The 27127-nt window shown below is 33.0% G+C and overlaps 2 protein-coding genes across 2 annotated transcripts; one reads left to right on the forward strand and one right to left on the reverse strand.

Moving 5' to 3' along the window:
• Positions 1–974: 974 nt before the first annotated feature.
• LOC126742505 (elongation factor Tu, mitochondrial-like) lies at positions 975–26754 on the reverse strand. Its single transcript, XM_050449157.1, has 7 exons — positions 26586–26754; positions 26221–26511; positions 25625–25907; positions 12713–12921; positions 12453–12653; positions 1381–1582; positions 975–1315 (listed from the first exon to the last, which is right to left on the reverse strand). Exons 1-7 carry the CDS (start codon positions 26620–26622, stop codon positions 1129–1131), a joined length of 1410 nt encoding a protein of 469 aa, XP_050305114.1. The 5' UTR covers positions 26623–26754; the 3' UTR covers positions 975–1128.
• LOC126742501 (uncharacterized) lies at positions 3491–9648 on the forward strand. Its single transcript, XM_050449148.1, has 2 exons — positions 3491–3778; positions 3842–9648. The coding sequence occupies exon 2, from the start codon at positions 4092–4094 to the stop codon at positions 9288–9290; it is 5199 nt and encodes a 1732-aa protein (XP_050305105.1). The 5' UTR covers positions 3491–3778; positions 3842–4091; the 3' UTR covers positions 9291–9648.
• Positions 26755–27127: the final 373 nt, after the last annotated feature.

The following is a 27127-nucleotide window of genomic DNA, read 5'->3' on the forward strand; positions in this document are numbered from 1 at the left end:
TGCATGTGCACTGTTACTGTGGACTAGCTGCTTTTTATTGATAAAGAACTCGGAGAAGAATATACCTGCTTCTAATAAATCGTGTATGGAAAACCCCTCATTAACTACTAATTCTTTATTTTATAATTTTAGCTAAGGATATTTTGTTCTTGTTAAAGTAATAAGTCGCTTATATCTGCTTTTCTTAAGACGACCTGTTTGTCCACGAAACGAAGAAATCTTACTATTCCTACTATAGCACTAATTCTTCTTTTTCCAGTTCTATAAAGGTTATCAATAAATTGTCGACCCAATTTAATTCCTAGGAGGCTGTTAAATAGATTTATTTCTTCTTTTAATAAAGTAGAATCATCAAATGTAATTATTGAGTTTTTCTTTGAAAACTCTTCCAAATTCTGAACAAAAAGTTTTTCAGCTGAAAAATGTTGCCTTCTAACTATCGAATAGGTTTCTTATGTAGTCCTAATTCCTCTTTTATGGCTTGCACGTTAGCCTCAATCTTATTATTTTGCAGTTTTACTTCTTGCAATGAATCGAACATTTGCTGGTTTGTAATAACCGACATATCACTACAAATAATCCAAAAGTAAACCTAACAAAGTTTAAGGTAAGAAAATTTGGTGATTTTGGTGAAAATAGATAATAAATTGTAAAGTAATAGTCATTGTTTTTTTTGTGTAGAAATCCTAATAACAAAGAAATGTAAGCATAAAATATAAGACAGAGAAGAGTAATAATGAAAGAACAACAAGAAAACTGAGACGGCTAAAAAATATTTAAGAAAACGCTAATAAAAGGGAAATTAAAGAGCGTAGAGAGACAATTTTAGTGATGCGTTCACTCAGTTTACCAAGCTTCCTTTTAATTATAAGTTTCCCAATATTTAAATCTTCTTACAGACAGTTGAAGTTCCTTTGACGCTGACTTTTTCCCTATAAAGTAAACATACTGGAAAACAAGAAAACTCCCGAAAATCACAAACAAATTTAACTTTATTCACTCGCTTAGTGCTTTTGCTAAAACTTTATTAAACACTTTACTGTCCTCGGTATAAAATTAATAGTAGTAACCTATACAATAGATAAACAAAAAAAAAACACAGTTCACAGATTAGGTTCTACCTCAAGCTCACTGTGCCTCGCTCTTCTTCTTCTCTCTGGCCTTTTTGCCTTCGGTCAGCGAGGCCCTTTCGTGTTCTTTCAACGTGGGAAGGATTTTGGTGACCACTCCGGTACCTAAAGTGACCGTTCCGTCTCTCAGGGTGAACCTTTGACCTTTTTCTAGCACCATCGGTCTTATCATCTTTAGAATTAGTCTGGAAAACGAGCAATTCATTTTGTAAGTGTCACTGGGACACAAGGATTAAACAAGGAAACGAACCTGGAATCTTCTCCGGGCATAATCATTTCCTTATCGGGAACGACGACCTGTGCGGCACAATCCCAAGTTCTACAGAACATTTGCAGTTGAATGTAAGAGGTAAACGGTTTGGCCCTGCCGCCCTCTTCTTTGCTTAACACGTACACTTGGGTTTCTATGTGGTCGTAGCTTTTTACCGTTCCGGGTTTTGCCATAACCATACCTGCCGAAGAATTAGAATTGGATTTAGAATATGCAGTTTTGACCATTATTTAGTCTCTTGTAAGTCAAATATGAAAGAAATCGGTTCGTAATAGTGATGTAAATGAAGGAACGTTCACTTCGTGCTATGGCGAATATTCGCGCACGTTCGCGCCCGATAAATCGTTCTCTCGTTCGCCAGAGAATTTTCCGCACAATTCCGTATTCGGCGCGCATTATTTACAAAAACTACTGTCGGCGTCGGCAACAGCATCAATGACAAAAACAAAGCGGCACCGACAGCGGCGTTTCCCGAATATTACGGACGGTCTCTTTTGTAGCAATGCCGACTGTAGTTTTTGCATTTTGTGTTGCGTTTAACAAAACTTAAGATGTTTTATTTTTGATATTTAATTTAGTGAATTTAGTCAACACCTTGGATTTGTTGGGAAAGGGTCAGTGAGTGTTTGTGTCTGGTGTCTATCCTATTAAATTATTGATCCCCCCGGAAAAGTTATTTCATTATTATTGTACCTGAGTTAGGTTAAAACTGTATTTTTGGTTTATTGCAGATTGCAGTTTATTTTTTTATATAAAGCTTTTTTTCGAGTTACTTTTTACTTCTTACATCATAAAACGTTTCTCATGTTATTTTCATGTTACTTTACCTACTTTGTAGTTGTATTCACATAGCATAGCACACAAACTATGCTCAGTTTTTAAGAATATAATATCAAATCTGATCGGTAACATAAATTCTTGTATATTCTTTAAAAACCCCTTTAGATATAATATTTGGTTATTTATGATCAATATTCTTATTCTATCCGGATTTATAAATATTATGATGTTAAGGTTTTTATAAAGTTAGAACAATAATTCAGTGTCGGTATTTTACAAAGCATTAGGAGAATATTAAACATTTTGAGAAAAAATCATGAAAAATAAGTTTTTGAATACTTTACCACTTCCCAAACATAAATTCTTAGGTTTTTTTTTTGTTTATACTTGTTTATTCTCGTTCATGCTCAGGGAACATTCTTTTAAATTACATGCTCGAGAATTTTACATCACTAGTTCGTAATGTTCCAAAAAATAGTCAAAAGCAAATTTTTCCTCGGTAACAAACCAAAATTCCCCAAAGAAATCACTTTTAGTATAGAAAAACATTGCAACTTGTTGGAATTAATGATTCTTCAACTGGCAGTTCTTAAATGAACTTTTTAAGTCTCATAGAAAAGAAATGAGATGCAAAAAGCAAATTTTGCCGCGGCAAAAAACCAAAATTCCCTAAAAAAAACATTTTTTGCTTGAGTAGAGCATTTAAACTTGGCAACTTATTTGAATCAATGATTCCTCAACTGGCAGTTCTTAAATGAACTTTTTAAGTATCATAGAAACGAAATGAGATGCAAAAAGCAAATTTTGCCGCGGCAAAAAACCAAAATTCCCTAAAAAATCTCTTTTTGCTTAAGTAGAACATTTAACCGTTACAAATAGTTGAAATGACTGATTATTTAACTGTCAGTTCTTAAATGCAGTTTTTAAGTCTCACAAAAGAGTAATGGGACCCAAGAAGAGAATTTTCCTCCGGCAAAAAACCGAAATTGCAAAAAAATAAGTTTTTGTCCAAGTATACCATTCAAACTCGTTTTTTGCAGCAAAAACGTAAATAAAATAAAAAATTTAATAATCCAAATAAACTTATGGTTAGAAGCTAATAAATTAACATTAATGTTAAACAATGTAAATAATAGTGTACAGATTAATTTTGAAGGCCAATCTCTTAAGAATGACTGAATACACTATTAAATATTTGGGACTTTTAATAGACACCAGCACAGATTATGATGGTCTGCAAACATTGAAAATTTAAGGAAACAAATTTCACCTTTTATTGGCATTTTATGTAGGATTTGGTATCTGTTAAATTAAAGAAACAACTGTATTATAATTGTTCGGAACTTTTGATATTCTTAGTTTTACCCTGCCCGGACTAACAATTTAGCAACCATTTATCGACCGGACTAATACAACGACGTCACCGTCGCGAGGTTTTATGCGCACTTTTCGGCCGGTTCACGCTGGGCAAAAAAGAAAAAATATTGCGTCAGTTGGCTGGATGATTTGTCAGGGACCATACGTTCTCCGTGCCCAGTCAAAACACAAAACGTGGTTTATTTTTTATGTATTTATATATTTAAATTAATATTAAGTAGTAAGTCATTCCCTTCAATATATTATGGCTTTGTGTGTTTATAAAACTGCGTTTTATTAAAAGGGAATATGAAAAACCACAAGTGAAAATACAGTCCACTAAGATTCCAAAAAGGGGAGCAATCCCCCACATTTTTTGGCCTTCGAACCGAGATAGAGTGAATTTGCGAATTGGTGAAGCTATTTTAATTGGCAGAAGCAAGTGGGTAAGTCCTGTTTATCACATCCTTTGCTTAAGTGGATTCGAAGTTGCTAATAAAGTTACTTTATTTTGTGTGTTGTAAATTGGTTTTAGTCTATTTTGTGTTTTTAAAATGGAGGAAAAACAAAAGTTTATTAAGAGTAGAAGTTCCTTTAAGGGGCAGTTAACTATTTTTAAAAAGGTTTTTGAGGGGTTTCAGGGTAAAACCTCCTTAAGTGATGTTGAACTAAGTGAGGTACAAGAAAGGCTGACTAAATTAGATATTCTTTACGATAAGTTTGAAAATGTTCAAAATGAGTTAGAGATGCTGGCTGAAGACATAGACGTAGAGCTAAAAGAAAGATCCATGTTTGAGGATGGATATTTTGCGTTAAAATCTCAAGCTAAAGTTATGTTAAAAGGTTTTACACTCGAAGTGGATGATTCTTCTAGTTTAAATGGTAGTGGTAGTCACAGGAGCAGTCACAGATCTAATAACAGTCACCGGTCAATGTCAGCTGATTTAAGGGGGGTTAAATTACCTGTAATAACATTGCCTAAGTTCTCGGGGGACTACAAAGCTTGGCTAGAGTTTCGTGATATTTTTAGTAGTCTTATACACGAAAATGAAACTTTAACATTAATTCAGAAGTTTCACTACCTACGTGCATCACTGGAGGGCGTTGCAGCACAAGTTATAAGTTCTTTAGATTTTTGTAGCACTAATTACAGCATAGCTTGGACAACTTTGTGCGACAGGTTTAATAACAACAAATTACTTGTTCATTTGCATTTAAAATCTTTATTTGATCTTGAACCGATAAATAAAGAGTCCGCAGAGAAAATACGGTTTTTAATTGACAGCGTGTCAAAAAGTTTAAATGCTTTAACCGCGTTAAAACAAGAAACAGAGCACTGGGGTACTTTAATTATGTACTTGGTTAGTACTAAGCTAGATCCAATAACAGATCGTGAGTGGGAAGAATTTAAGGGCTCTAAAGATGAAATTCTTTCGTGGGAAGATTTAAAGGGTTTTTTGAAGTCGCGTGCTGATTTATTAGAGACTTTGGAGCGAAAAGGGGGTCTAGAAGTACACAATAAAAAGGATTCGTCTAAGTTTCAGGAAAAAAGAAGGTACGGTCCTGGATCTAAAACTTTTCATGCTAATGAGGTAAAGTGTGTTTCTTGTAAGGGTAACCATTCGATTCTAAATTGCTCTGACTTCTTAAAGATGTCAGTAAATGACCGTGTTGACAAGGTAAAGCAATTAAGGTTGTGTATAAACTGTTTGAAAGGTGGGCATTACAGTAGATTTTGTCGGTTTAATGCGTGTAATAAGTGTAAATTAAAGCATAATATATTATTACATTTTGACACTCCAAAGGCTGCGGAGCCAGAGGTTAGTGCAGACCAACACCAGCAGCAGGTGTCGCTTTCTTCTTTTAATTCTGATGTGCATGTGCTTTTGTCTACAGTTTTATTGGAAATTCAGGATATTAATGGATCTTGGCATGTTGCTCGTGCACTTCTCGATTGTGGGAGTCAGTCAAACTTTATCTCTTTAGAGTTGTGTGAAAGATTGAAAATAAATAAAGAGGACATACACATCACTGTAGGAGGGTTAGGCCAGTCTTCTTCTAGGGTAAAATATAGGTGCAATGTAAGTGTTCAGTCTTTACACAATGGTTTTAGTACGAATTTGAATTGTTTAGTGTTGCCTGAGATAACTGGGTATATACCGAGTGTAAAGCTTGATGTCAGTAGTCTGGATATTCCAAAGAACATTACTTTAGCTGATCCTTCATATCATAGACCTGGAAAAGTCGATTTATTAATTGGGAATGAGTTATTTTATCAGTTGCTTTGTATTGGACAAGTAAATTTGGGTTCTAACAAGCCTATTTTGCAGAAAACTAGGTTTGGGTGGGTGATTTCAGGTCCTATAGTGGGCTTAAGTAAAAATCCCGAAGTGTTTTGCAATTTTAGTATGAATTCTTCCCAATCGAGTGTTGAGTTTGATTTACAGAGGTTCTGGGAGGTAGAGCACGATTTTTCGAGTGTTAAAAGGGTGTGGTCAGAGGAGGAGAGCGCTTGTGAGGCTCACTTTAAAGAAACATTCCAAAGGGACATCGATGGGCGTTTTATTGTTTCAATGCCTTTAAAAGGTCCAATAGATAGCTTGGGTGATTCGTGGGAAAGGGCACGCCATCGATTCCTATCTTTGGAGCGTAAGTTGCAGTCAAATGCTGATTTTAAGAGAATGTACCAGGGTTTTATGGATGAATATAGGGACCTGGGTCATATGAGTGAAGTTGTCTTAGAAGATGTGAATAAGTTTGCTTATTACATGCCACACCATGGTGTAATGAAGAAAGAGAGTTTGACAACAAAATTGCGAGTTGTTTTTGACTGTAGTATGCAAACTTCAACTGGTGTATCACTTAATGACTTACAGATGGTAGGGCCTGTAATTCAACCCGATTTGATCAGCATTTTATTAAGATTTAGGGAGTTTCAGTTTGTTGTATCTGCAGACGTAGCTAAAATGTATAGGCAGGTTTTGATAGCTCCCAACCAACGTAATCTGCAGAGAATTCTTTGGCGCGACTCGACCTCAGATCCTATTAAAATCTACAATTTGAACACCGTGACTTATGGCCAGGCATCGGCCAGTTATTTGGCAGTGCGGTGTATATCTCAGCTTGCTGATGACTGTGAAGCGGAAAGCCCAGGTGTATCTAAAGTAATCAGAAATTCATTCTACGTGGATGATTACCTCTGTTCTTTTGCTTCAGTAGAAGAAGCTATAGCTATGTCCAAGGCAGTTTCTGCAGTATTGGAAACTGGAAAGTTTCAGCTGCGAAAATGGATGTCTAATGACAAGGAAATTTTGAGTGGTATGAGTCACGATGATAAAGAGTTTAATGTGATAGAATTTGGTGAGAACGAAAACGCAAAAACCTTGGGTTTAACTTGGTCATGTGCGTCAGACTATTTGACTTATACCATAGGGAAATATGACATATGTAATAAGGTTTCTAAGAGGACAATTTTGTCTAGTATCGCTCAGGTTTTTGACCCGCTAGGGCTGCTATCACCGTGTGTGATCATTGTTAAAATTTTAATTCAAAAGCTGTGGCTGGAAAAGTTGTCGTGGGATGAAGCGTTGCCATCAAATCTCCATAATGTATGGTTGAAGTTTCGTATGGAGTTATACAGTATAAATGATCTTAAAATTCCGCGACACGCGTCGTGTCCAAAGGCTCTAGTGGTAGAATTGCATGGATTTTCTGACGCAAGCGACGATGCCTATGGGGGTGCTATTTATTTGCGCACTATAGATAGTGAGGGTACTATTACTGTGAGGCTTTTGTGCGCCAAAAGTAAAGTGAGTCCTTTAAAGCGATTAACAACGCCGCGCTTAGAAATTTGTGGAGCTCTAGTGTTAGCGCGTTTACTGGACAAAGTTTTGAAGTCATTAAATATGAAAATAAATAGATGTGTTCTCTGGACTGATTCAACGATAGTGATAGGGTGGCTTAGAACTTCTCCAAACATGCTTCAAACCTTTATTAGTAGCAGGGTGTCAGAAATTCAATCGTTGACTGCTAACCAGGAATGGAGGCATATTTCATCCAAACTTAATCCAGCGGATGTCTTATCACGCGGTGTTTCTCCAAAGCAAATCTTAAATTTGGATTTATGGTGGAATGGTCCACAATTTTTGGGAGGAGATGAAGATACTTGGCCCCAGTCTATCGTTAAGCCGGAAAATCTACCTGACTTGCGCACAAAAAAGAAAATTTTTTCTCTCATGTCTATTGAGTTTGATGAGTATATTTTTAGTAAGTTTTCTAGCTACAGTAAATTGGTTCGAGTGACGGCTTGGGTGTTGAGATTTCGTCAAAATTGTGTGGCTGAGAAAAACGGATATAATCTTCTTAAGGGTTCTCTTTCTACAAAGGAAATTAACAACGCAATATCATGCTTAGTGAGGGCTTCTCAAAAATTAAGTTTTTCTGAGGAATATAGTTGTTTAGAACAGGGAATACCTCTTGAGAACAAGAGCCGCCTTTTGTCTTTAAATCCTTTTCTAGACGGAAAAGGACTTTTACGGGTAGGAGGTCGACTGCGACATGCAGATTTTAGCTTTAACAAAAGACATCCCATGTTAATTTCTCCTAAGCATCCAATTGCCAAATTGATTTGTGATTACGAACACAAAAGGTTGATGCATGCCGGACCTCAATTATTGCTAGCATCAATAAGGAATAAGTATTGGCCAGTGTCAGGAAGAAATTTGGTAAGGGCTACAGTTAAAAAATGTCTAAGGTGTTGCCGGTTTAGCCCTCAAGCCATAAGGCCTATCATGGGTGATCTTCCTGCTGATAGATTAAATTCTCGAAGTGTTTTTGAAATTGTCGGTGTCGATTACATGGGACCTCTTCATATTAAAGATAAAAAAGGTCGAGGTGCTAAGATGTCCAAGTGCTATGTTAGTGTTTTTGTGTGCTTTTTAACTAAGGCACTGCACTTGGAAGTTGTAACCGATCTTACTAGCGATGCATTTTTATTAACGTTTAGACGATTCGTGGCTCGCCGCGGCAAACCTAGTCAGGTTTTTTCGGATAATGGTCTAAACTTTGTAGGTGCCAACCGAGAACTGAAAGAGTTGGGTTATTTTTTAAGGGAAAATGAGAAAAGGTTGGGTGATATGTTTGCGCAAGAAGGAGTGCAATGGCATTTTATACCAGCCCAATCCCCTCACTTTGGAGGATTATGGGAGGCGGGTGTAAAATCCACAAAGCATCATTTAAGGAGGGTTGCGGGAAATGCGAATTTGACATTTGAGGAAATGACAACTTTATTAGCTCAGATCGAGTCCATCTTAAACTCCCGTCCCCTTACCCCTCTCTCACCCGATCCAAACGATTATTGTCCTTTGACTCCCGCCCACTTTTTGATTGGGAAGAGCCTAGAGGAGCTGCCAGATCCAGAAGTTCTCCATATTCCTGAATCCCGGTTGACAGCCTTTCAACGGATCCAGCAGATGAAACAACACTTCTGGTCCAGGTGGAGTAAAGAATACGTCAGCGAACTTCAGCAACGTGTTAAGTGGAAGCAGACGCAGTCAGATGTGCAGCTGGGCGGTTTGGTGCTAGTCAAGGAGGATAATACTCCTGCGTTGAGGTGGCGTCTGGGGCGAATCGTTCGAGTATTTCCTGGTGCTGACAAGGTGAACCGAGTCGCGGAAATCAAAACTTCAAATGGAACTATTAAACGTTCTTTTGCTAAGATATGTCCGTTGCCCGTAGAAACTCAAAGTGACTAATTCAGTTTAGTGGGGTTGAACACAGTGCAGTGCTTCAAGGTGGGGGGCATGTTCGGAACTTTTGATATTCTTAGTTTTACCCTGCCCGGACTAACAATTTAGCAACCATTTATCGACCGGACTAATACAACGACGTCACCGTCGCGAGGTTTTATGCGCACTTTTCGGCCGGTTCACGCTGGGCAAAAAAGAAAAAATATTGCGTCAGTTGGCTGGATGATTTGTCAGGGACCATACGTTCTCCGTGCCCAGTCAAAACACAAAACGTGGTTTATTTTTTATGTATTTATATATTTAAATTAATATTAAGTAGTAAGTCATTCCCTTCAATATATTATGGCTTTGTGTGTTTATAAAACTGCGTTTTATTAAAAGGGAATATGAAAAACCACAAGTGAAAATACAGTCCACTAAGATTCCAAAAAGGGGAGCAATCCCCCACAATAATCATTTACATTATCTTATCTCTGTGTGGGGTACAGCTGCAGAAGTGTTTATAAATTCTGTTATAAACTTACTAATGTTAACAGTATTAAACCAGGCAGCAGAACCACTTATACAGTGTGTCTGGAAAGTCAACGATATTACTGAAGGGGCTGATGGAGCAACTCATAAGCACCCAGAAAAACATAAAATGACCTTAGTAAAAAATCGATGGTTTTCGAAATATTGACACTTCAGTGGAAGTCACCAAAATCCTACTCTTGGATCAGATTTTCGATTGTCACGCCTTAAAAATAGATATTTTTTAGAATCTCTTTTTAGCTATGCAACACTGAATAGCCATTTTACTGATCAAAGTCAAACATTAAACTAAACGGCCAAAAAATTTAATAAGAAATCTATTCTAAAATAAAGTATTACTTATTTTGATTTTTTAAACTTTGAAATCGACCGCTCATACTGGACCGAAAAATTATACAGCAACCCGGCTAATACCTTAAAATGTTTGCTCATTTAATTTAATTTTAAAATTACCCAATATGTTTTAAAAAAAGCTTTACTGTTATTGTGATAAAGTGAAAGATAAACCTAATCTACCTTATGGAAAAAATAAAACAAATTTATAATTATGTTATGTTCAAAAAATATTTGTATTTAACTTAAAAAAAAATTAAAAATCAAATAATATATTCGAACTGTCTACCACCAACGCGAATGCAGGCGTGGCATCTTTTAATAAATGACCTATTGATCCATCTTGCATTCCTGGCAGCGTTAAGATCTTGGGCTGCATCATTTTTATTCGCTGCCGTAATTCAGCAATAGTATTTATTGGTCTTGCATAAAGCTTTTCTTTTATGCAACCCCAGTAAAAAAAATCGAGGGGGTTTAGGTCAAGAGTAGGATTTTGGTGACTTCCACTAAAGTGTCAATATCTCGAAAACCATCGATTTTTTACTAAGGTCATTTTATGTTTTTCTGGGTGCCTAATGAGTTGCTCCATCAGCCCCTTCAGTATTATCGTTGACTTTTCGGACACCCTGTATTCACTTTAATACATGTATGGGACTTCAATTTATTACAGAGGAATTAAATCATCCAATGTCTAAAAAAATTGCTATAATGGAAAAAATCAAGAAAATATGACAAGGAATAAAAAAATTAATTCCAGGCACTTGATGTTCTTCTTTTCTTATTTAAAAAAATTTTCTAAACTGCTTGAAAAATACCTCAAGCTCTGGATAATGATGAAATTTTAAAAATAATTTTAGGCACTAAATACCTTTATAAAAATGGGACATTTTTTTTAGTCTTTAAGTGCCTGGAATATATTAATTTAATAAAATCAGGCATTTGAAGTCCTAATTGTAAAAAAAAAAATTAAAAAAATGTCTTAACATACGGGAAGATGTCTTAATTCTACTTTAAATGCCTGGAAAATGCCATTCGAAATTAAAAAAAAAAAACAGTAAATTTGACATGGAATAAAAGAAGAATGTCAGGTAATTGAGGCTCCATTAACTACAAAATTTATAATATTTAATAGCCTAAAGGATGCTCTCAATTTTTAGTTTAAATGCCTGGAAAAATTAACTGAAATTACAAAAATAAATAAAGAAAATATAACGTGGAATGAAAAAAGGTTTTAAGGCACTAAAGGCTCAATACTTAAAAAAAAACTGTCTGGAAAGTTCTTTAAAATTGATTTAAATACCTGGCAAAATGTTAACCGAAATTGTTAGAAATATCAAGAAAATATGACGTGCAATAAAAAAATAATATTTTTTTTTCAAAAAGTAAAAAAATATTCCCCAAGTATTTAAAGTTACCACAAATACTTGGAAAATACTATTTAAATATAAAAAAATATCAGGCACTAAAAACCCTAATAAAAGTAGGACAATTTTTAATTTGTTTAAATCAACATTTCTTAGTGCTAAAAAAAGAAGAACACATTTAAATTATGAAACAACTTATTGAAATAAATTATTCTTTACATGGTTGTTTTTAAAAATCACTTTTTTGTCTGGGTAAACCATATAAAGTTTGTTAAAAGAAATGTTCTACATAAAGAAGTTATTTCTTTCTCCAGAACTTTAAGTGCCTGGAAAAAAGCTTTTATTAATTTTCTTCCAGGCAACAGTTCCAGGAGTTGAACTTATTTTGAGAAACTGCCATTTGAAAAACGGAAAAATATCAACTTAAATTACAAGATAAACATTTTGTTTATTTTTATGCAAAAAAAATTAAAATTTTTATCAAGAAACCGACTGTTTATAAATGAACTTTTTAGCTTAAGAGAAGAGTAATGGGATACGAAAAGCAAAATTTTCCGCAGAAAAAATCCAAGATTCCCCAAAAAAAAACTTTTTGCCCAAGTAGACCATTCAAACTTTATAACTTGTCGGAACAATTGATTTTTCAGGTGATCTTCTTAAATAAACTTTTAAGGTTTAACAGAACAGAAATGAGAAGCAAAACGCAAATTTTTCCGCGGTAATAAACCGAAAATCTCTAAAAAATGCACTTTTATGTAAGTAGATCATTCAAACTTTGCAGCTTCTTGAAATAAATTATTTCTTATCAGATGGTTATTAAATGAACTGTTTAATTTAAATAGAAAAGAAATGAGAGGCAAAAAGCAGATTTTTCCGCAGAGAAAACTTAAAAAATTCGTCATAAAATCACTTTTTGCCCAAATAAACTATTAAACGTTACCTCTTTTAATGTCGTCCCTTTTGATACCCCTGACCAACGCTCCTAACTGATCACCAGCCTGAGCCTCCTCCAATATTTGATGGAACATCTCCACTCCCGTGACCGTACTCTTAATCACCTTATTAAATCCGACAAATTCACAGTCCGCCCCCTTTTTAAGCACTCCTCTCTCCAGTCTTCCCGTGACCACTGTGCCTCTACCTGAACCATAAAATTCCGTGTAAAAACTACTTAAAAAAATTATCCCGACTTCAACGTACCAGGGATGGAGTAAGTGTGTTCTACGGGCAATAAAAACGGTTTGTCCAATTCCCTTTCCGGTAAAGGAATGTGAGTGTCCACGGCATCCAACAGCTTCATGATGGCTTCTTGGCCTATTTCCGGTTGTTTTCCTTCTAGGGCGCATAGGGCCGAACCGGTGATTATTGGGATATTATCCCCATCGAAGCCCATTTCTGTTAAAAGTTCTCTGAAAATCGGAAAATACTTGTAAGTGAAGAATTAAATTTTTCGATTTCACTGAGAAACTAATTTTTCTATCACTTTCTTAATCTCGTTAGCTGTAGTTATAATCCTTTGAAGGAGGTTTCTGGAACTTGCGTAGTTTCTAAAAAAAAATTCAGAGGAGCTAGATCGGGAGAACGAGGTGGCCAAGCGATTGTACCACTACGTCCAATCAAGCCATTAAAGCCATTTACGTAAATATTAGCGTAAAGGGGAATAATAATTTGATGTTTATTTGCAAGCATAGATTATTGCATAGAAAAAAAAAGATATGTTATGTAATGAAGTCCTGGACCCAAATTTCGTGAAGGATTTTTGAATTGACAATTACTTCATGATTTCATTGGATATTTCTGATTTTAAATTTAATGAGTCTGTAAAAACACATTTTGATGACGTAATAAATTGCAAAGTTTTGGACTAACGATGTTATGCAACTGTTAGAAGCTTCTATGAACAAATATTCTTTCCAATCACCTTCATAAAAGAAACTCCAGATTTTCATCTATTTAAGAAATTTTGTATCACTGAAATTGGACAGTTTTTGGCTTTGTACAGGGTGTCCCAAATTCGAGGGTGACCATTGGAATCTCGGACACCGTAAGAGTTATAGGGTCGGTTAAATGGAGGCAAAGTTGCGCAATTTGGAGCTTAATAAAATGACTTAAAATGAAATTTTAAAATTCCGTAGTTATCCGACAAAAAACCGAAATTTGTCAAAATCGTTTTTACCTTCTACTAAAACAGTTTTTCATTGCCACTTTTTATGTATTACAACATGACGAAAAAAAAAATTAATCCGACGTTTCGTTTTTTTTCGATCATCACCTTAATTTTTTCTTATGTACACTATATTGGATTTTCTCATTTAAAAAAATTATTTTTAATTGCCTTTAAAATGAGGTATCGCACTTGTATATCCGATTACTCCTTCTAGTACTTATAGGTACATTTTCATTAAATTAGTTCAAAAAATATAGTGTATAGTGTCCATAAGAAAAAAAGAAGTTGATGATAATCGAAAAAAAAACGAAACGTCGGATTAATTTTTTTTTTGCGTCATGTTGTAATACATAAAAAGTGGCAATGAAAAACTGTTTTAGTAGAAGGTAAAAACGATTTTGACCGACCCTGTAACTCTTACGGTATTGCCGAGATTCCAATGGTCACCCTCGAATTTACGACACCTTGTACATGCAAGCGAATTTTTTTGTATGGAAAATGATACACGTTAATATTATTATTATCTTGTTGATAAATTAATAAAAAATGCCATTAGGGCCTCTACAGAAATTTTTTTTCAGTATTACTTATTGATGATACCATTCAAAAAATTAAATACATGATCGAAGTACGCACCCTATAATGCGCATGAAAAGTGAAAGTAACTACGATCGCGCAGCACACTCTGAGCGTTTACCGACGTCGTAGAGTCTCGGTTATGTTCGGATAAGTTCGGGGGCGATGGGGTGGGGATAGTAGGGTGGCTGCGGAGCGCTCAGTAGTTACTTCAGTCTTCTTCGGACAGCCGGATGGATCGGTTGAGTTGAAATGGTGTCTTTTTGGAATAGTGTTTGTTTTTTTTGTGAAAGTGCATTTGTTGCTGCAATTCCAGGTGAGTTTTTAAACAAACATTTATATTTTTGGCTTTAAAGTAAACGAGAGAAAAGTGAATATTGTTTGGCTTTTGCACGAGTAAATTTATTCGGCTAAATTTACATATTAATCGCCTTATTCTTTACTGTGGATTTATTCGCTAAATTCACGTTTTACTAGTAACATAAAGACCAAACAATTATAGGTGCGGTAATAATTTGAACGATAAATTCGCTTTTACTAAAGGGCAAAAGATAAAGAAAGACAAGGGTAAATATAAGGACGCGCTCTTTTAATTTTTTTTTATGAATTTATTCGCTAAATTCACTTTTATTAAGAAGCAAAAGATAAACAAGTAAAGAATTAAATAAGGATACACTCTTTTAAAATTTCCTGTGAGTTTATTCGCTAAATTCACTTTTATTAGCGGACCAATAATCACTCTTAAAATTGTGTGTGAATTTATTCGCCAAATTCACTTTTATTAAGAAGCAAAAGATAAAGAAAGCTAAGGGTAAAGAACTAAATAAGGACACACTCTTTTAGTCTTTTTGGTATAGTGTTTATTTTTTGTGTGTGTGTGTGTTAGTGTTTTTTGTGAAAGTGCATTTGTTGCTGCAATTCCAGGTAAGTTTAAAACAAATATTTATAATTTTGGCTATAAAGTAAACGAGAGAAAATTGTTTGGTTTTTGCATTAAATTTTATTAGTAAAGATTTTTGAGTAAATTTATTCAGCTAAATTTACATATTAATCGCCATATAATGGTTATTCTTTACTGTGGATTTATTCGTTAAATTCACGTTTAACTAGAAACATAAATACCAGACAATTATAGGTGCGGTAATAATTTGAACGATTATTTTATTGTGCATGCATCAGATTCTCTACAATTTGTATATTGCTTAATGATTTCTTATCTACGATTGGATATTCAATTCACCTTGGTTTAATACATATACTTTTTTTAAATGTTGAACCAAGACTCCGTGAATTTATTCGCTAAATTTACATTTTTTTAAAAGGATATAGGGTAAATAAATAAAGACAGTATCTTTAAAAAGTTCCTTGTGAATTTATTCGCTAAATTCACTTTTATTAAGGGCAAAAGATAAAGACAGGGGTAAATAAGTAAAGAACTAAACAAGAACACACTCTTTTAAAATTTCCTGTGAATTTATTCGCTAAATTCACTTTTATTAAGGGCAAAAGATAAAGACAAGGGTAAATAAGTAAAGAACTAAACAAGGATACACTCTTTTAAAATTTCCTGTGAATTTATTCGCTAAATTCACTTTTATTAAGGGCAAAAGATAAAGACAAGGGTAAATAAGTAAAGAACTAAACAAGAACACACTCTTTTAAAATTTCCTGTGAATTTATTCGCTAAATTCACTTTTATTAAGGGCAAAAGATAAAGACAAGGGTAAATAAGTAAAGAACTAAACAAGAACACACTCTTTTAAAATTTCCTGTGAATTTATTCGCTAAATTCACTTTTATTAAGGGCAAAAGATAAAGACAAGGGTAAATAAGTAAAGAACTAAACAAGAACACACTCTTTTAAAATTTCCTGTGAATTTATTCGCTAAATTCACTTTTAATAAGGGCAAAAGATAAAGACAGGGGTAAATAAGTAAAGAACTAAACAAGAACACACTCTTTTAAAATTTTCTGTGAATTTATTCGCTAAATTCACTTTTATTAAGGGGTAAAAGATAAAGACAAGGGTAAATAAGTAAAGAACTAAACAAGGATACACTCTTTTAAAATTTCCTGTGAATTTATTCGCTAAATTCACTTTTATTAAGGGCAAAAGATAAAGACAAGGGTAAATAAGTAAAGAACTAAACAAGAACACACTCTTTTAAAATTTCCTGTGAATTTATTCGCTAAATTCACTTTTATTAAGGGCAAAAGATAAAGACAAGGGTAAATAAGTAAAGAACTAAACAAGAACACACTCTTTTAAAATTTCCTGTGAATTTATTCGCTAAATTCACTTTTATTAAGGGCAAAAGATAAAGACAAGGGTAAACAAGTACAGAACTAAACAAGGACACACTCTTTTAAAATTTTCAGTGAATTTATTCGCTAAATTCACTTTTATTAAGGGGCAATAGATAAAGAAAGACAAGGGTAAATAAGAAAAGAACTAAACAAGAACACACTCTTTTGAAAATTCCTGTGAATTTATTCGCTAAATTCACTTTTATTAAGGGCAAAAGATAAAGACAAGGATAAACAAGTAAAAAACTAAACAAGAACACACTCTTTTGAAATTTCCTATGAATTTATTCGCTAAATTCACTTTTATTAAGGGCAAAAGATAAAGACAAGGGTAAATAAGTAAAGAACTAAACAAGGATACACTCTTTTAAAATTTTCAGTGAGTTTATTCGCTAAATTCACTTTTATTAAGGGCAAAAGATAAAGACAAGGGTAAACAAGTAAAGAACTAAACAAGAACACACTCTTTTGAAATTTCCTATGAATTTATTCGCTAAATTCACTTTTATTAAGGGCAAAAGATAAAGACAAGGGTAAATAAGTAAAGAACTAAACAAGGATACACTCTTTTAAAACTTTTTGTGAATTTATTCGCTAAATTCACTTTTATTAAGGGCAAAAGATAAAGACAAGGGTAAATAAGTAAAGAACTAAACAAAGATACACTCTTTTAAAATTTCCTGTGAATTTATTCGCTAAATTCACTTTTATTAAGGGCAAAAGATAAAGACAAGGGTAAATAAGTAAAGAACTAAACAAGGATACACTCTTTTAAAATTTCCTGTGAATTTATTCGCTAAATTCACTTTTATTAAGGGCAAAAGATAAAGACAAGGGTAAATAAGTAAAGAACTAAACAAGGATACACTCTTTTAAAACTTTTTGTGAATTTATTCGCTAAATTCACTTTTATTAAGGGCAAAAGATAAAGACAAGGGTAAATAAGTAAAGAACTAAACAAAGATACACTCTTTTAAAATTTCCTGTGAATTTATTCGCTAAATTCACTTTTATTAAGGGCAAAAGATAAAGAAAGCCAAGGGTAAACAAGTAAAGAACTAAACAAGGATACACTCTTTTAAAATTTCCTGTGAATTTATTCGCTAAATTCACTTTTATTAAGGGCAAAAGATAAAGACAAGGGTAAATAAGTAAAGAACTAAACAAGGATACACTCTTTTAAAATTTCCTGTGAATTTATTCGCTAAATTCACTTTTATTAAGGGCAAAAGATAAAGACAAGGGTAAATAAGTAAAGAACTAAACAAGGATACACTCTTTTAAAACTTTTTGTGAATTTATTCGCTAAATTCACTTTTATTAAGGGCAAAAGATAAAGACAAGGATAAACAAGTAAAAAACTAAACAAGAACACACTCTTTTGAAATTTCCTATGAATTTATTCGCTAAATTCACTTTTATTAAGGGCAAAAGATAAAGACAAGGGTAAACAAGTAAAGAACTAAACAAGAACACACTCTTTTGAAATTTCCTATGAATTTATTCGCTAAATTCACTTTTATTAAGGGCAAAAGATAAAGACAAGGGTAAATAAGTAAAGAACTAAACAAGGATACACTCTTTTAAAACTTTTTGTAAATTTATTCGCTAAATTCACTTTTATTAAGGGCAAAAGATAAAGACAAGGGTAAATAAGTAAAGAACTAAACAAAGATACACTCTTTTAAAATTTCCTGTGAATTTATTCGCTAAATTCACTTTTATTAAGGGCAAAAGATAAAGAAAGCCAAGGGTAAACAAGTAAAGAACTAAACAAGGATACACTCTTTTAAAATTTCCTGTGAATTTATTCGCTAAATTCACTTTTATTAAGGGCAAAAGATAAAGACAAGGGTAAATAAGTAAAGAACTAAACAAGGATACACTCTTTTAAAATTTCCTGTGAATTTATTCGCTAAATTCACTTTTATTAAGGGCAAAAGATAAAGACAAGGGTAAATAAGTAAAGAACTAAACAAGGATACACTCTTTTAAAATTTCCTGTGAATTTATTCGCTAAATTCACTTTTATTAAGGGGTAAAAGATAAAGAAAGCAAAGGGTAAACAAGCAAAGAACTAAACAAGAACACACTCTTTTGAAATTTCCTGTGAATTTATTCGCGAAATTCACGTTTATTAAGGGGTTAAAGATAAAGCCAAGGGTAAACAAGCAAAGAACTAAACAAGGATACACTCTTTTAAAATTTCCTGTGAATTTATTCGCTAAATTCACTTTTATTAAGGGCAAAAGATAAAGACAAGGGTAAATAAGTAAAGAACTAAACAAGGATACACTCTTTTAAAATTTCCTGTGAATTTATTCGCTAAATTCACTTTTATTAAGGGCAAAAGATAAAGACAAGGGTAAACAAGTACAGAACTAAACAAGGACACACTCTTTTAAAATTTTCAGTGAATTTATTCGCTAAATTCACTTTTATTAAGGGGCAATAGATAAAGAAAGACAAGGGTAAATAAGAAAAGAACTAAACAAGAACACATTCTTTTGAAAATTCCTGTGAATTTATTCGCTAAATTCACTTTTATTAAGGGCAAAAGATAAAGACAAGGATAAACAAGTAAAAAACTAAACAAGAACACACTCTTTTGAAATTTCCTGTGAATTTATTCGCTAAATTCACTTTTATTAAGGGCAAAAGATAAAGACAAGGGTAAATAAGTAAAGAACTAAACAAGGATACACTCTTTTAAAATTTCCTGTGAATTTATTCGCTAAATTCACTTTTATTAAGGGGTAAAAGATAAAGACAAGGGTAAATAAGTAGAGAATTAAACAAGGACACACTCTTTTAAAATTTTTTGTGAATTTATTCGCTAAATTCACTTTTATTAAGGGCAAAAGATAAAGACAAGGGTAAATAAGTAAAGAACTAAACAAGGATACACTCTTTTAAAATTTCCTGTGAATTTATACGCTAAATTCACTTTTATTAAGGGCAAAAGATAAAGACAAGGGTAAATAAGTAAAGAACTAAACAAGGATACACTCTTTTAAAATTTCCTGTGAATTTATTCGCTAAATTCACTTTTATTAAGGGCAAAAGATAAAGACAAGGGTAAATAAGTAAAGAACTAAACAAGGATACACTCTTTTAAAATTTCCTGTGAATTTATTCGCTAAATTCACTTTTATTAAGGGGTAAAAGATAAAGAAAGCAAAGGGTAAACAAGCAAAGAACTAAACAAGAACACACTCTTTTGAAATTTCCTGTGAATTTATTCGCGAAATTCACGTTTATTAAGGGGTTAAAGATAAAGCCAAGGGTAAACAAGCAAAGAACTAAACAAGGATACACTCTTTTAAAATTTCCTGTGAATTTATTCGCTAAATTCACTTTTATTAAGGGCAAAAGATAAAGACAAGGGTAAATAAGTAAAGAACTAAACAAGGATACACTCTTTTAAAATTTCCTGTGAATTTATTCGCTAAATTCACTTTTATTAAGGGCAAAAGATAAAGACAAGGGTAAACAAGTACAGAACTAAACAAGGACACACTCTTTTAAAATTTTCAGTGAATTTATTCGCTAAATTCACTTTTATTAAGGGGCAATAGATAAAGAAAGACAAGGGTAAATAAGAAAAGAACTAAACAAGAACACATTCTTTTGAAAATTCCTGTGAATTTATTCGCTAAATTCACTTTTATTAAGGGCAAAAGATAAAGACAAGGGTAAATAAGTAAAGAACTAAACAAGGATACACTCTTTTAAAATTTCCTGTGAATTTATTCGCTAAATTCACTTTTATTAAGGGGTAAAAGATAAAGACAAGGGTAAATAAGTAGAGAATTAAACAAGGACACACTCTTTTAAAATTTTTTGTGAATTTATTCGCTAAATTCACTTTTATTAAGGGCAAAAGATAAAGACAAGGGTAAATAAGTAAAGAACTAAACAAGGATACACTCTTTTAAAATTTCCTGTGAATTTATACGCTAAATTCACTTTTATTAAGGGCAAAAGATAAAGACAAGGGTAAATAAGTAAAGAACTAAACAAGGACACACTCTTTTAAAATTTTCAGTGAGTTTATTCGCTAAATTCACTTGTATCAAGGGCAAAAGATAAAGACAAGGGTAAATAAGTAAAGAACTAAACAAAGATACACTCTTTTAAAATTTCCTGTGAATTTATTCGCTAAATTCACTTTTATTAAGGGCAAAAGATAAAGACAAGGGTAAATAAGTAAAGAACTAAACAAGGATACACTCTTTTAAAATTTTCAGTGAGTTTATTCGCTAAATTCACTTTTATTGAGGGTTAAAAGATAAAGAAAGCCAAGGGTAAACAAGCAAAAAACTAAACAAGAACACATTCGCTAAAATCACTTTTATTAAGGGCAAAAGATAAAGACAAGGGTAAACAAGCAAAGAACTAAACAAGAATACACTCTTTTGAAATCTCCTGTGAATTTATTCGCTAAATTCACTTTTATTAAGGGCAAAAGATAAAGACAAGGGTAAATAAGTAAAGAACTAAACAAGGATACACTCTTTTAAAATTTCCTGTGAATTTATTCGCTAAATTCACTTTTATTAAGGGCAAAAGATAAAGACAAGGGTAAATAAGTACAGAACTAAACAAGGACACACTCTTTTAAAATTTTAAGTGAATTTATTCGCTAAATTCACTTTTATTAAGGGGTAAAAGATAAAGAGAGCCAAGGGCAAAACAAGAACACACTCTTTTAAAATTTCCTGTGGATTTATTCGCTAAATTCACTTTTATTAAGGTGCAAAAGATAAAGAAAGACAAGGGTAAATAAGTAAAGAACTAAACAAGGATACACTCTTTTAAAATTTTCAGTAAATTTATTCGCTAAATTCACTTTTATTTAGGGGTAAAAGATAAAGAAAGCCAAGGGTAAACAAGCAAAGAACTAAACAAGAACACACTCTTTTTAAATTTCCTGTGAATTTATACGCTAAATTCACTTTTATTAAGGGGTAAAAGATAAAGACAAGGGTAAATAAGTACAGAACTAAACAAGGATACACTCTTTTAAAATTTTCAGTGAGTTTATTCGCTAAATTCACTTTTATCAAGGGCAAAAGATAAAGACAAGGGTAAATAAGTAAAGAACTAAACAAGGATACACTCTTTTAAAATTTTCAGTGAGTTTATTCGCTAAATTCACTTTTATCAAGGGCAAAAGATAAAGACAAGGGTAAATAAGTAAAGAACTAAACAAGGATACACTCTTTTAAAATTTTCAGTGAGTTTATTCGCTAAATTCACTTTTATCAAGGGCAAAAGATAAAGACAAGGGTAAATAAGTAAAGAACTAAACAAGGATACACTCTTTTAAAATTTTCAGTGAGTTTATTCGCTAAATTCACTTTTATTGAGGGTTAAAAGATAAAGAAAGCCAAGGGTAAACAAGCAAAAAACTAAACAAGAACACATTCGCTAAAATCACTTTTATTAAGGGCAAAAGATAAAGACAAAGGTAAATAAGTAAAGAACTAAACAAGGATACACTCTTTTAAAATTTCCTGTGAATTTATTCGCTAAATTCACTTTTATTAAGGGGTAAGAGATAAAGAAAGCCAAGGGTAAACAAATAAAGAACTATACAAGAACACACTCTTTTAAAATTTCCTGTGAATTTATTCGCTAAATTCACTTTTATTAAGGGCAAAAGATAAAGACAAGGGTAAATAAGTAAAGAACTAAACAAGGACACACTCTTTTAAAATTTCCTGTGAATTTATTCGCTAAATTCACATTTATTAAGAGGCAAAAGATAAAGAAAGACAAGGGTAAATAAGTAAAGGGATAAATAAAGATACTCTCTTTTAAAATTTCTTATCAATTTGTTCGCTAAATTCACACTTTCTTAAAGGGATAAAAGGCCAGATTTATGCACTAAATCTGCACTTTTAAGCATGGGAATAGAAGTCAAAGTCATTTTAAAATCTTGAAGTTTTTCCGTTAAATTTCCTTATTAAAATTGCTTTCTCTGGGTAGAAGAGGGCTTAGAAGGGAGCCCTTATAAACAAAATTCAAGAAGAACCAAATATTTTTGAATATCCAATCGTAGACAATCAGCAAATATATTATTAGTTTTGTTTCTTGTTTTATACCTAAATATTTTTCATTTAAAAACATTTTTTTCATATAATTTATTTCATTAGAGAGAAACATAAACATGACATGACTTGACATAACTAACACATACAAAAAGTGCCTCAACCCTGAAAATATTGACAAAGCATGTATCAGTGTGCTTTTTCCCTTAAAAAATTGATAAAGCATGTATCAGTGTGCTTTTTCCCTTAAAAAATTGACAAAGCATGTATCAGTGTGCTCCCCTGAATAAAATTGACCAAGCATGTATCAGTGTGCTTTTTCCCTTAAAAAATTGACAAGGCATGTATCAGTGTGCTCCCTTGAATAAAATTGACCAAGCATGTATCAGTGTGCTTTTTCCCTTAAAAAATTGACAAAGCATGTATCAGTGTGCTTTTTCCCTTAAAAAATTGACAAAGCATGTATCAGTGTGCTTTTTCCCTTAAAAAATTGACAAGGCATGTATCAGTGTGCTCCCCTGAATAAAATTGACCAAGCATGTATCAGTGTGCTTTTTCCCTTAAAAAATTGACAAGGCATGTATCAGTGTGCTCCCTTGAATAAAATTGACCAAGCATGTATCAGTGTGCTTTTTCCCTTAAAAAATTGACAAGGCATGTATCAGTGTGCTCCCTTGAATAAAATTGACCAAGCATGTATCAGTGTGCTTTTTCCCTTAAAAAATTGACAAGGCATGTATCAGTGTGCTCCCTTGAATAAAATTGACCAAGCATGTATCAGTGTGCTTTTTCCCTTAAAAAATTGACAAGGCATGTATCAGTGTGCTCCCTTGAATAAAATTGACCAAGCATGTATCAGTGTGCTTTTTCCCTTAAAAAATTGACAAGGCATGTATCAGTGTGCTCCCTTGAATAAAATTGACCAAGCATGTATCAGTGTGCTTTTTCCCTTAAAAAATTGACAAGGCATGTATCAGTGTGCTCCCTTGAATAAAATTGACCAAGCATGTATCAGTGTGCTTTTTCCCTTAAAAAATTGACAAGGCATGTATCAGTGTGCTCCCTTGAATAAAATTGACCAAGCATGTATCAGTGTGCTTTTTCCCTTAAAAAATTGACAAGGCATGTATCAGTGTGCTCCCTTGAATAAAATTGACCAAGCATGTATCAGTGTGCTTTTTCCCTTAAAAAATTGACAAGGCATGTATCAGTGTGCTCCCTTGAATAAAATTGACCAAGCATGTATCAGTGTGCTTTTTCCCTTAAAAAATTGACAAGGCATGTATCAGTGTGCTCCCTTGAATAAAATTGACCAAGCATGTATCAGTGTGCTTTTTCCCTTAAAAAATTGACAAGGCATGTATCAGTGTGCTCCCTTGAATAAAATTGACCAAGCATGTATCAGTGTGCTTTTTCCCTTGAAAAATTGACCAAGCATGTATCAGTGTGCTCCCTTGAATAAAATTGACCAAGCATGTATCAGTGTGCTTTTTCCCTTGAAAAATTGACCAAGCATGTATCAGTGTGCTCCCCTGAATAAAATTGACCAAGCATGTATCAGTGTGCTTTTTCCCTTAAAAAATTGACCAAGCATGTATCAGTGTGCTCCCCTGAATAAAATTGACCAAGCATGTATCAGTGTGCTTTTTCCCTTAAAAAATTGACAAGGCATGTATCAGTGTGCTCCCTTGAATAAAATTGACCAAGCATGTATCAGTGTGCTTTTTCCCTTAAAAAATTGACAAGGCATGTATCAGTGTGCTCCCTTGAATAAAATTGACCAAGCATGTATCAGTGTGCTTTTTCCCTTGAAAAATTGACCAAGCATGTATCAGTGTGCTCCCCTGAATAAAATTGACCAAGCATGTATCAGTGTGCTTTTTCCCTTAAAAAATTGACAAGGCATGTATCAGTGTGCTCCCTTGAATAAAATTGACCAAGCATGTATCAGTGTGCTTTTTCCCTTGAAAAATTGACCAAGCATGTATCAGTGTGCTCCCCTGAATAAAATTGACCAAGCATGTATCAGTGTGCTTTTTCCCTTAAAAAATTGACCAAGCATGTATCAGTGTGCTTCCCTGAATAAAATTGACCAAGAGGAAAGGTTTTTAGTGGGTCGGGGCTGGAAAAGGCCTTAACCCCACACTATCCCAGGCTGGCCTGGGGTGTCTGTTTGCAGATTTTTTCAACCTCTTTAAAAAATGAAAAAAAAAAAAAAAAAGATGGTAAGTATATATGTTTAAGATTTGTTTGAAATGTTAATTTTTATGCAGTTATTGGAAATCTATAACTTTATGTTCAAAATCGACTTGTGTAGAAAACATTATTTTGTTATACTAAAGTGACTAAATGCTATAGTCTAAAGTTACCTACACTCGATTCAAGAAGAATTCTACTAGATTGATGTTTTCTACTAAAAGTAATAAATGCTTCTACAGACTCACTTGTCACTTTCATTTCACCAGACTAGTGCGAGAGAGACAAATAAATCTGTTAGGCTCTAAATTTAGTACTTTTAAGGAAAAACTTTAGACATTTTGTAAATTGATTTTTCTTCAATCATGGGCTTGTTATAGTAATTTGCATTAAATGATGTACTTAGTGCTTACTGTGATTTTGAGTAATATGATATAGAGTTATCATATTGAGTGATTTAAATTATGATACTTTTCACTAATTTTAGTGAAACTTATGATATAATATTATAAATAAAGTGTAAATAGATTCCCTTGATAAATTAATAAATAGTTTTTTACTAAGACCTTCTTAAAGTTCAAAAAACTTTAGGTACTCAGGGATTCTATAAGAAATTATGATGTCCTCACTATAGTTTTATTATTGTGTATTTGTATTGGTTGTTTTAATTTAATTTTTCAACCCTATATACATATATATATTTTTTTATTGTCTTTTCTTGAATCTTCAATGTAATGGTTTGTACTTTTTCATATAGTTAGGCATAATAAATGGCTTTACTATTATAAAGTAATACTGAACAACACTTACCTGATCTCCATTTCAACCAATTCCACCATTTCCTTATCGGCAGTATCCACCTTATTAATAAATACAACAATGTGTTTCACCCCGATTTGTTTGGCTAGCACCAAATGCTCTCTAGTTTGGGGCATAACACCATCAGTCGCAGCTACCACTAAAATAGCCCCGTCCATTTGGGCGGCTCCTGTGATCATGTTTTTAATATAATCGGCATGTCCAGGACAGTCAGTGTGACCGTAATGCCTTTTTTCTGTTTGGTATTCTATGTGGGCCACATTGATCGTGATACCTGATTAATGCATAAAATTTGTTATGATTTATTTTATAGAAAGAGAAATTTGAGGGCTTTACTTGGACTATAAATTCTAACAATTGTTCAAGAAATCATTAAGGCAATGGAAATCCTGCAAATGTGAAGGTAGAAAAATTTCTTTGTTTGTACACTTAATGAGACAAAAACCCAATTTTCTTAACCATTTTATTGACAGCACATTAATGCAAAAACTATTATTAAAATTGAACTGCTTTTTACTAATAGGTCTATCCTCAATTCCGCTAGAACAAACTTCTAAGTGAGACTAAATTTAACTAAAAACACTTACCTCTGGCCTTTTCTTCTGGTGCATTATCAATGTCAGCATATCCTCTAGCTTTAGCAAGCTTCTGGTCGGCTAAGACTTTAGTTATGGCAGCAGTTAAGGTAGTTTTACCGTGATCTACGTGCCCTATGGTGCCCACATTGCAATGCGGTTTGTTCCTTTCGAACACTTTCTTCTCGGAGTATAACCTTTGCTGCTGGTTTTGGGGAATGATAATTTGCAAGGTTCTAGCATAATTATGAAATTTGGCGATCGATTTTTTGTTTATGAGTTGTCGCAATGCCCTGTGGGAGGCTAAAAGTTGAAATTATTCGGTTTGAAATTGTCGCCGCCATAACCTTAAAATTAGCTGTTTCTTTAGGGCTTACCGGGGGTTAATATGCGGGCTATCACAATCGAAGCCATGGGAAATTATTGATATTTTAATGGTTTAGGCCCGTTTTTGAGTGCTGTAGACGTTTGCTATGCTAATTTTAGTAATTTTTCTCGGAGGGCAAAGCACGAGAAAGGAATTATGTCACTTTTCCAGGTTTGTAATTGTACTAAGCTGAATAATTGTACTGTTGTACATTTATAGTGATTGTACAACATGTCTGTGAAGCAAATCGAGAACGTAGCATACCTCGGTTGGCAGCAACCTATTTATAGTCCGCGCCTGCTGTTATTTAATTAATATAATGCCCGTATATCCTGAAATTCCCAAGGGATTTTATAATTTTTTCTCAAGATATTAATAATGCATATCTAAAACGAATTATGGCGGTCCCAAACCTCTACAAACTAAGGTTTCGTTGTGAAAATTAGTTAAAAATTGAAATGTTAGAGAGATAAAAAAAGGCTGTAACTCCCAAAATTCTCAAAGCATTTGGATAAAACTTTTTTCTTTTTTTCTATAATAGATTTAGCTCAA

Source organism: Anthonomus grandis, chromosome 11, assembly GCF_022605725.1.
Source record: "Anthonomus grandis grandis chromosome 11, icAntGran1.3, whole genome shotgun sequence".
NCBI lineage: Eukaryota > Metazoa > Arthropoda > Insecta > Coleoptera > Curculionidae > Anthonomus > Anthonomus grandis.

Excerpts from the sequence above, each read along its gene's own strand:
- LOC126742501 (XM_050449148.1), top strand. The coding sequence starts at position 4,092 with ATGGAGGAAAAACAAAAGTTTATTAAGAGTAGAAGTTCCTTTAAGGGG.
- LOC126742505 (XM_050449157.1), bottom strand. The coding sequence starts at position 26,622 with ATGGCTTCGATTGTGATAGCCCGCATATTAACCCCCG. Across the intron at positions 12,654-12,712 it reads ACACACTTACTCCATCCCTG|GTAGAGGCACAGTGGTCACG; the intron begins GTACGTTGAAGT and ends TTTATGGTTCAG. Across the intron at positions 1,316-1,380 it reads ATGCCCGGAGAAGATTCCAG|ACTAATTCTAAAGATGATAA; the intron begins GTTCGTTTCCTT and ends CTCGTTTTCCAG.